This window comes from Ptychodera flava, unplaced genomic scaffold (genome assembly GCF_041260155.1).
Source record: "Ptychodera flava strain L36383 unplaced genomic scaffold, AS_Pfla_20210202 Scaffold_75__1_contigs__length_567515_pilon, whole genome shotgun sequence".
NCBI lineage: Eukaryota > Metazoa > Hemichordata > Enteropneusta > Ptychoderidae > Ptychodera > Ptychodera flava.
This window is the reverse complement of record NW_027248397.1, coordinates 414,837-425,158: the sequence shown is the minus strand read 5'-3', so window position 1 is coordinate 425,158 and position 10,322 is coordinate 414,837. Positions and strand designations below refer to the sequence as shown.

Genomic DNA, 10,322 nt, shown 5'->3' with positions numbered 1-10,322 from the left:
AATCAGTTGTCCTGGCAGTGACATCGAAATCAAAGTTCTTAGCGCTCATTCATTGAGCAATCATGTCGACCCGGAACAAGCTAATTTCTACTCAGTGCAGCAGATTGTCGAAGCAGATATGAAAGGTGTCGGTGTCTTTGACGAGAAACGTGGCGCCGAAGAGGCAACTAAAGATTTGCTGTGTGCCGGATACGATACCACACTGCTCCGTGCCCGGAAATACGAATGTGACGTCAAGTGGATGAATCATGAAAACGTTGGAAAATTTCTCTATGATAATGGATGTAAAGAGAGGGATGGCAGGTGACTATGGGACAATGGCAGATCTAATGGGTATACCACCAATCCAAGTCCGAGGTTGGGAGGCAAATCGATGTCAATAACCAAGCACATTTTATCAGAGTGGTCCAAACGATGGGCAAAGCAAAGGTGTGGCGGAGTCCAGTTACTTTTGTATCCGCTAAGTGCCAACCACTCCAAGAAATAACCACCCTCAGTTGCTTTAGTTTAGGATAGGTTTATTCAAGAAGCGGTGAAAACTGGGTAAATAAAGAGATTAAAATACAAGGTCATTCATTGTCTACATCGGAGAGTCGAGGTAAATCAAGTTCAAAGTAAACGGAATAAAAGAACTAAATTCTACTAAAATATCTAAGCACTGCATTCAAAATGGTCCTCTAAATAATTGGAAAGTCATAAAAGGAAATCAACTTACATCGTTGCGCCTACAGTCCTACTTTTGGCTGGAGTGTTTGTGAGATCCACGTGGCATGTCTACTTGCTTTAAGACAGTGGAGGAAAAACGTGTCTGCCTGGGTGTAATTTAATCTTTAACCTTTAATTGTTTTACCAAGAAGTTTCTTGACCTTTGTGTCAGAGGGCCTTAAGAAAGATAGAGGGCGATCTTCAGAAAATCTAGTAAGGGTCATGAAGGGTCAATTCAACACACTCCCCGTCTAAAACTGCGCGGTAAGCTGAATTTTTACTAATCATAAATTTCAAATAGAATAAATGCCTACTAATATTTTAGGTCTAAATAAATTCTAAAAGCTAAGAGTATATACGAAAGGGTTCATACTAAGAGAGTCCGTATATAGTGTTCATTGAATTCAATCACAGAGTTCAATTTGTACTTTCAATCAAAACTAATTCACTAATAGGTCTGAGGTAGGTTCGATGTTCGCCATCTTTGTAGATCATGACGTCTACTTTGCGTACTTTGTTGTCATCGCTGGGGTAGACCTTCACTATGCGAGCGAGGGGCCAGCTGTTTCTTGCGTATTCTTTCTCTCTCAAAAGAACCACGTCTCCTTCTTTGACGTTGATTGTAGATTTGTTCCATTTTGGTCGTGGCTGACGGCTTTGTAGATATTCTTTTCTCCATCGTATCCAGAATTGATCAGCTAGATACTGTACGCGTCGCCAACGTTTTCTACTGTAGATGTCTTGTTGGACAAATGAGCCTGGTGGTGGGGTCGGTGATTGGGTCTTCATTGTGAGTAGCATGTTCGGGGTGAGAGCTTGGGGATCGTTTGCATCTGATGATACAGTCGTTATAGGTCTGGAGTTGACGATGGCGCTGGCTTCTGCCATGAGAGTTGTCAGCAAGTCATGTGTGTATTGTTGCTTGCCTAGTTGATAGTGCATGGAGTCAAGAACGCGTCTGATGGTACCAATTTGTCGTTCCCATATACTGCCGAAGTGTGATGCGTGAGGTGGGTTGAAAATCCACTCGCAGTCTCTCGTTGTAAGGAATTTCTTGATGCGGTCTTGATCCAGCTCTTTGGCTGCTGCCTGAAGTTCGGTCTTTGCACCGATGAAGTTAGTGCCCTGGTCACATCTGAGTTTCTTGATGTTAACGCGTGTAGCTATGAAGCGACGTAGGGCGTTGATGAAGGATGAAGTGTCCATGGAGTCTATGTCGATGTCGGATTGACGAAGTCTTCCTCCAACGCGGATGAGTCCTTTTTCATCGATGAATGGGTTCATCCGGCTGATGGGATTTCGTTTCTGTAGTTTGTTGTTGTCAGTGTCTGCTGACTTTGCTGCAGATAGTATCTCATATTCTTTATGAAACACACTTTTTTGTACTGAGCGTAGGATGATGGTTTCTGCTTGTGCCATCATCTCAATTTTCAGTTCTTCTGGAGACTTCTCTTCTTCTTTTTTGTCTGTCTTTTCTGGTGATTTTCTTTGTCTAATTTTGCCTATTAAGTTGGCAATACTTCTCTTCAAGGATCTCCATGATGAGAATCGTTGAAATCGGTGAGCACCTAAGTCGTCTTGTTCTACTTCCTTCGTTGATGTGTTGAGGACGGCAAGTTGTTTGCGGACCTCGGGGTCTTCCTCACTTACTTTGTGTTTGTATTCTGTTTCTTCATGGTTGTCTTGCTCGTCTCGCTGCCACAGGAATGCTGGTCCTGATAGCCAGATAGTTGAGTTGAGTTTTGGGGCTGGTATGCTGCGTGATGCGATGTCAGCTGGATTTTCATGTGTAGACACATGTCGCCACTGGTGTGGTGATGAGATGTTGTGGATCTTTTCTACTCTGTTCGCTACGTATACGTGGAAACGTTTCGAGGTGTTGTTTATATATCCAAGGACGATTTCGCTGTCCGTGTGATATATGACGTTGTCGATGTTCAGGCCGATTTCTGATGTGATCTTCTGTGCGAGTTCTGTCGCTAGGACGGCTGCACACAGTTCTAGGCGAGGTATGGAGACTGCATGAGTCGGGTTTACCTTTGCCTTGCCAAGTATGAATGATACGTTGACGTTGTCTTCATGGTTAATTAACCGCATGTACGCTACGGCACCTATGGCTTCATTGCTGGCGTCAGAGAAAATGTGACACTCAGTTTTCTTTATGGGTCCGAAGGTGGGTGGAGTGGTAGACATCGCTGTAGCTGTATCTTTGTGATGTAGTTGAGGTTGTTGCACCAGCGGGTCCATCTGGGCAAATATTTCTCTGGTAATGTTTCATCCCATCCAAGGTTTGATGAGTTGCGTCCTTTAGTTTCTGTCATGAGGCCTCGTAGTATTAGTTTTCCTTCTATGGAAACTGGTGCGAGTATACCGAGTGGATTGTATATTGAGTTGACGATCGCCAGTACTCCCGCCGTGAGAATGACTTCTCCTTCAAGTCTACTTCGAATGTGAATGCGTCCGCCTCTAGAGACCACTTGACCCCTAATGATCTCTGTGTCGGTAAGGTGTCTTGGTTGAAATCCAAACTCTGTAGGTCTTTGGCTCGTACTTCGTTTGGAAGTGCTGTCATGACTTCTTCATCATTTGAAACGATCTTGTGGAAGTTAACGTTTCTGGTAGCTAGTAAGTCTCTTGTTCTATTGATGAGACTAATAGCTTTCTGTGCATCTGGTGCTGAGGTTAGTCCGTCGTCGACGTAAAAGTTCTTGTCGATGAACTCTTTCACGTCTTCTCCGTATGTAGATACGCCGTCTTCAGCGATCTTTCTCAGTCCGAAGGTAGCAATGGCTGGTGAGGAGACATTGCCGAACAGGTGTACGTTCATTCTGTACTGAATTACTGGTTTCATGGGGTCGTTGTCTTTGAACCAAAAGAAGCGCAGATAGTCTCTGTGTTCTTTGTTGACGTGGAAGCTGTGAAACATTTGTTCTACGTCGCCCATTACTGCTGTCTGCTCGCGTCGGAATCGTAGCAGGATACCGAGGAGGCTGTTCATTTGGTCAGGTCCCTGAAGCAATGCGTCGTTCAAGGAGACTCCGTTGTACTTTGCACTGGAGTCGAATACTACTCTGATCTGCTGTTTCTTGGGATGGTAGACACCGAAGTGTGGTAGGTACCATGCGTTGTCGGCATCTATTTCATCTTCTGGAACAGGACTTGCGTGGTCACGTTCCGTTATTTTCTTCATAAACTGAAAGTATTCTTCCATCATTTGTGGTTTACGCTGAAACTGATTCTGTAGATTGTAGAATCGGTTCAGAGCTGACTGTCGGTTGTTCGGTAATTTCTTCGGGTCTTGCCTGAAGGGGAGAGGAAGTTCTAGATTTCCTTCCTCATTTACATGGACTTCTCGTTGCATAATGTCCAGGAATTGCTTGTCTTCAATGGAGGGTGCCTTTTGTTCGTCGTAAGGTGTCCGCTTGAAGACGGTGGTGCCGAAGTTGACGGGTTTCGGGCTTATTATGTCTTTGATGTGGATGTGATGATTACATTCGAGCGCTGATTCGTCGTAGCTGTTGAGGGTTGCAGTAGTACGGTGTACTGAAGTGCGGATTACACCTCTTGCTGTCTCTAGGCACAGTTCACCTGAAATTGTCCACCCTAGGTCGGTGCGTTGAGCCCAAGGCGAGTTAACAGGTCCGTTTCTTATTTCTCTGACTTTCAGTGGTTCTGGGCAGTTTCTGCCGATGAGGAGGTGAATTCCAAAGTTCTTTTTCAGGTCTGGAATGTAATCGATGATGGGCTTCAGATGTTTGAAGGCCTTGCAAATGTCTGGTGTGGGTATTTCGTTCTTGTCGCTCGGTATGTTGTCATTTTCTAGCAGGATGGGAAGAGAGAATGTTTTCATTCCATCGATTGATTCTATGATGACGTTATTGCTACGTCGTCCCTTTCTTAGTTCTCCTTTGCCGCTGCATGTTGACAGTTCGTATTCAAGGTCTGGGCCATGTATCTTCAGTGCGTCGAAGAAGTGGCTGTCACCCATACAGGCATTGGACTGGTCGTCTAGGACTACGTAAGTTTCTATGTAGTCTGCTGGTCTGTCTTGTGTATACACCTTTGCGAGGACTATCTTCCCACACGAACGTCCGGCTGGACATTTCGTGAGTCTGGTGCATTTTGTTGTAGCTTCTTGGGTTTCCTTTTCTTTATCTTCTGGTTTGGTTTCGGTTGCTTTCTGCTTAGATCTGTCACCGGGTGTAGCGTGGAGACAGGTGATGTGTTTCTTGCTCTTGCATATGGCGCACTCGATGGTCGATGTGCAGTCTTTGGCGAGATGTTTCTCAGTGCATTTAAGGTAGCGGTAAAGGCTATTTTTGCACCAATTCTTGTCTCAGAGTTAATGTCATGTTTCAAGTGTTAGAATCAAGATATTTAGTTCAAATTTTCAGGATAACTCCTTGGTTAATACTTTCTCCAAAAAATATAAAAATTGTATATTTGTAGCCATGATTTTGAAATATGACACCAATCAATATTAAAATTTAATTTTTCATATTTTTTTACATCTTTGAATTTAATAATAAATTAATATTACCAAATTAGTTATAAATATGTTGACACTATTTATTGTAAAATTTGTACGGCAGGATTTGTAAATAAAATTTGTTTTTATGATTTTACATGGGTTTACATATCAAAAAATTATTAAAAATTCTTTCAAATTTCAAAATGTGATTTTTCAAAAAGTACTTCAAATACAGGAAAATTGTGCCGTACAAATTTTATCTGTAACCTTGTTAATAGGCTGTAAAAATTCCATGTCCATATCTCATTTCAAAGGTTGGATTAAATTGGTATAAAATTATGTAGGAAAACTGTTATTCTCTCAAAAATGTTGAAAACAAGCCATATTTGCACCCCTCTTTTGAAGTCACAGAGCAGTCTTTTTGGTTAATCTCACTTTTGACACCTCTTTGACACTCAAAGAATCTAAAAATGCATTTATAATAGCAGTCACGCATTCTGAATGCAAGCACTGCCTTGTCAAACTTTCCTGAAAAACAGTAAAAAATGACTTTCCCTTTTCAAACATTTTATTAAAAGCTAGGGGACCTCTACCATAGTTAATACACTAAGGACTCCCCAACTTTCTCTTATTTGGTCAGTTTTTCAGAAGTTTCAACAGGCTATAACTCTGCAATGCGTTTGACCCCAAATGTCTAGTTTTTTTTATTCCACAGAGAATGTTGACTACTTTATGTTTTAATAGTTTTATTGAAGTTTATAACTGTCGCTCTAGCCTTACCGCTACCTTAAAGCACAAGCCTATCTTCTTACACAGTTCAATTCAGTCAGCAACTGGTTGCTTTGCAAATGCTTTGCAATCTTTCAGGTCATGTCCTGTAGCTTCGTGGAAGAGACATTGTTTTTCTTCATTTGATGATTTCATTGCGTGTACACGCTCTCTAGTCTTCGTTTGTTGACTGGATTTTGACTTACTTGTTCCAGGGGGTGTGTCGTCTGGTCTTGGAATATCAGGATCGCATGCTGCTTTCGCTGTGTCTTTCAGGAAGTCTTTGAAGAACTTGAATGGAGGAAATGTTTTGTGGCGTCGTTTGTATGATGCCACGTTATCTCTCCACTTGTTGAGGACGAATCTTGGTAACTTCTCCATGACGGGCTTGAGTCCCTGTGGTGTATTGAGGGACGAAAGGTCAGGAAGTTTTCTCATGTGTGCCTCTGTGTTAGAGCACAAGTCTGATAGTTCGAGTAGCTTTTTGCTTTCGTCTGGTTTAACTTTCGGGAAGGACTTCAGTCTTTCCAGGATTACTGCGGTGATGACTGCAGGGTTGCCGAATCTGTCTTCTAGTTCTATCCAAGCCTCTCTATATGACTCGTCTGGGTCGTCTACATATCGTTGTAGATGGTCTTCGACGATTTTCTGCGGATCTCCCTGCGTGTATTTATGCAGGAAGTCAAGTTTCTCAGATGTCTGTATGCAGGCCGTTGTCACAGTGGCCTCGAATGATCTTTTCCATGACATGTACATGGTTGGGTCGCCTCCAAATGTTATTGGTTGTTGTAGTGGTAAACGTTGACGGGCCATCATTTGGGCTATCTCCGTCAGAGGTTGTATGTTGTTGTTGTTCTGGCTTGTTGTAGGTGTCTGTTGATTTGAAGTAGGTGTGACTGTCTCACCTGATTCTGTTGGTGTTCCCTGTCCTGGTTGTATCAGTAGAGGGGATGACTCTAAGCCTTTGTTTTGTGCTTTGGGTACGAACTCGGTGAAGTTCAGTGCTGGTAGTGGATCATGCTTCAATTCTCTTTTCATGGCAATGTATCGTGATACATGGTCGTTCGATGACTGGTCTGGTGTAGTAAGTGTCTGTACTGGTAAGGAATTTTCTTCCGCTACTTGTTGGAGGGTTTCTGCATCTATCCTTGCCTTTTCTGCTTTCATTTCAGCTTCGATAACTTTGATCTTAGCTTGATGATGGGCTATTGTCTTCATATATTCTGCCTCTCTTGCTGCAGAGCGTGCCTTGCCTTGTGCCTTTAATGCGTTTGTTCTGGATGATGTTGATGATCTGGTTCTGTGTGAACTACGCAAGCTGCCTAGTGTAGATCCTCGTTCGGATGGTGATTTGAAGTTGAGGGCGCTGTTTTCAGCTCTCCTTGTCTTTGCATCGTTAATGTATTCATTTGCTTGTTCAATGTTCCTATTGAAGCTTATTTCCGTTAATTCTGCTTGCCCCTTACCTTCTGGAGTCTTGTCTTGTTGATAAAGTCTCTGAAGTTTGTTCCAAGTTTGTTCGTATTCCTTGGAAAGTGTCTCTGCTGTATCAATTTTGCGTTCTGTTGGGTCCTGCATCCCCCTGAGGTCGATGAGAACTCCCCTTGTTTGGTTCCAAATGCTTGACAGGGCCTTTTCAGTGTTCAAGGTAGCATAGAGCAGTCCTCTTTCGTTTTTACTACTGTCCTGTAGAGGGCGCCCTTCAGTTCGGGCAGCAGATCCACCTTCAGCAGTCCCACTGGGAACCGCCCCTTCCTTTGTTTGTTCTGTGGTATTTTCTGCCTTAGAAATATCTCCTTGATTTTCATTTTGAGATTCTGTGTGGGCTGGTTGTTCGGCTCCTTCGACTTGCTTTTATCCATTATAGTTTCTTTGAGTCAGTTGTAGTTGGCTGTATATATATATACAGTGGGCCTACCTTGTAGCCTATATATGCCAGTGTCAGCTGTGCACTCGAGCCAGTGTCTTGTCCGATGGTTCACTGGTTTTCACTTCCAACGATGTTTCACTTGCGACGATTTTTCACTGTGGCGGAGTCCAGTTACTTTTGTATCCGCTAAGTGCCAACCACTCCAAGAAATAACCACCCTCAGTTGCTTTAGTTTAGGATAGGTTTATTCAAGAAGCGGTGAAAACTGGGTAAATAAAGAGATTAAAATACAAGGTCATTCATTGTCTACATCGGAGAGTCGAGGCAAATCAAGTTCAAAGTAAACGGAATAAAAGAACTAAATTCTACTAAAATATCTAAGCACTGCATTCAAAATGGTCCTCTAAATAATTGGAAAGTCATAAAAGGAAATCAACTTACATCGTTGCGCCTACAGTCCTACTTTTGGCTGGAGTGTTTGTGAGATCCACGTGGCATGTCTACTTGCTTTAAGACAGTGCAGGAAAAACGTGTCTGCCTGGGTGTAATTTAATCTTTAACCTTTTAATTGTTTTACCAAGAAGTTTCTTGACCTTTGTGTCAGAGGGCCTTAAGAAAGATAGAGGGCGATCTTCTGAAAATCTAGTAAGGGTCATGAAGGGTCAATTCAACACAGAAGGAGAAGCGGAGGATCACCAACTGAGGGCTCCGTATTATATGAGAGTACTTTCAGGAATTTAATAAAAATCCTGAGTGATGAAAGTTGTGATGTAGAGCCAGCAAGGAATGAGATTGTTGAAATGTTTCGACGTCTTGGTCTGTCCGCAGTGGACCACGGTATCACAGAGAAGCCATGTCGTAATTGAGTGAAGAAGAACTTGAACACAGAGTTAATCAAGCCTGTGTCCAACATTAACTATTGGGAACAATGTAAAACAATTGATCACAAATGCAAAATCAGCGACTGATGTGTATCAATACAAGTATACTGAGACAAAACATTCACTTTTCACGATTCTTAATGGCACCTTGAAAAAATCCTGCCATAAATGACATAGAAATGAATACAATTACGATGCAAAGTTGTTCAAATCAAGTCGTAATATCTTGATCAGATTATTTGAGAACATGAGAACTAAAATTGTGTTTTTTACAAAGTGCATTTCTTAATAGTCGTTATTCAGAAGACAAGGATACCAGAAACAGCGTCATCTAAACCAATCTTGCAGCCGTATTGTATATGTTTCACCAGAAATGAATATGTTTCACCAGAAACATTTAGCTTATGTTTTTCTAACCTAATAGAGAAGATTTTAAGACGTATGCTAAATTGGTATTATGATCAATAACTGTTCTATATTTAGTATTGGAAATTTGTAACCTAAATGTGTCTGAGGTTGTTAAAGGTACGTTAGATCCGTCGTTATATCATGACAACGCATATTTTGGTGTTAGACTGCATTCATTCATTTAAGTTTAATCTACATTAAATACTTCCATATATTTGCAATGTACATTTTCATGACGAGTTGATTGGAAAGTATAAAAGGGTAGAAGATTTAAACGCCAAACATTTCTTTAAAACTTGAAATACCACCTCTCCGGCCATATTCGTCATTTCAGACAGTACTTTTATATTTTCTTAATTGCTTTCTTTGCGGGCAGATTTAGCCCAAAATTTTTACATTTTACAATATTAAAATTGATTGACATTATTACGTTTAAATTTAAGACTACATATTACCAAAGTCACTGGCTAGGAATAAAGGTATAATTATGCGATCACAACCGTGTTTCTGACGGTTGATGACGCCAAATCTAGAGTTATTTGTTAATTCAATTCCAATCTTTGTAAGATCTCGTATTCCATTGTAGTCCGTAGAACGTTTTACGCGTCACAACACTTAAACTTACGTATTCTTCTCCTTGCACCTATCCGACATTTTAGACGTTCGTGTTATGTCAGATGCTTTTCTTGTAATATATTATCAAATAATTATCAAATATAATCAAATCTATATCAAATAACTAGTTTGTTACAACTTATTAAACCAGATATGAACTGAATATGCTCACGTGTTTTACAACAGGTTCGTTAATAGTAGTGCGCTTCACAGAACAATGAAATATATGTTATCACTATATGTAGCAGGTTTTATTCAATTTCTCACATTACTCTCAGAGTTTAATCACTAATTAGAAAACTTTATTTCATCTAATTCAAGAAGCGAGGTAGGAAGTTGTATGCAAATGAGAACAAGCGTAGCGAAGTGTAGCGAAGCTAAATTAACACTACACTTGAAAGCGTAATGTGTTAGGAGTGTTGGTTTATATTTTATAAAGCATTCTGTAAAATTTGTACATCGAGTTTCTTTGATGTATTGTCAAAATAAAGCCAATAATGGCGTACTTGATTGCTTGTCATGGAAGGATATACCTGTGTAAAGCGGCCCTATTGTCACAAACGCCCAGTCACCCCTGTCCCCAGGCCTGGGTCACCCGGTGACC

The 10,322-nt window shown here is 41.2% G+C and overlaps 2 protein-coding genes and 1 long non-coding RNA gene across 3 annotated transcripts; all 3 read right to left on the bottom strand.

The window, feature by feature from the left end:
• Nucleotides 1-431: 431 nt before the first annotated feature.
• On the bottom strand, nt 432-2,872 carry LOC139128863 (uncharacterized). The gene is made up of 2 exons (XM_070694570.1): nt 716-2,872; nt 432-539 (listed from the first exon to the last, which is right to left on the bottom strand). Exon 1 carries the CDS (start codon nt 2,800-2,802, stop codon nt 1,123-1,125), a length of 1,680 nt encoding a protein of 559 aa, XP_070550671.1. The 5' UTR covers nt 2,803-2,872; the 3' UTR covers nt 432-539; nt 716-1,122.
• A 180-nt stretch (nt 2,873-3,052) lies between these two features.
• On the bottom strand, nt 3,053-7,522 carry LOC139128881 (uncharacterized). The gene is made up of 2 exons (XM_070694581.1): nt 6,151-7,522; nt 3,053-4,974 (listed from the first exon to the last, which is right to left on the bottom strand). The coding sequence occupies exons 1-2, from the start codon at nt 7,520-7,522 to the stop codon at nt 3,053-3,055; spliced, it is 3,294 nt and encodes a 1,097-aa protein (XP_070550682.1).
• A 519-nt stretch (nt 7,523-8,041) lies between these two features.
• LOC139128873 (uncharacterized) lies at nt 8,042-8,484 on the bottom strand. The gene is made up of 2 exons (XR_011551437.1): nt 8,256-8,484; nt 8,042-8,079 (listed from the first exon to the last, which is right to left on the bottom strand). It is a non-coding gene; the product is annotated as an uncharacterized lncRNA (long non-coding RNA).
• Nucleotides 8,485-10,322: the final 1,838 nt, after the last annotated feature.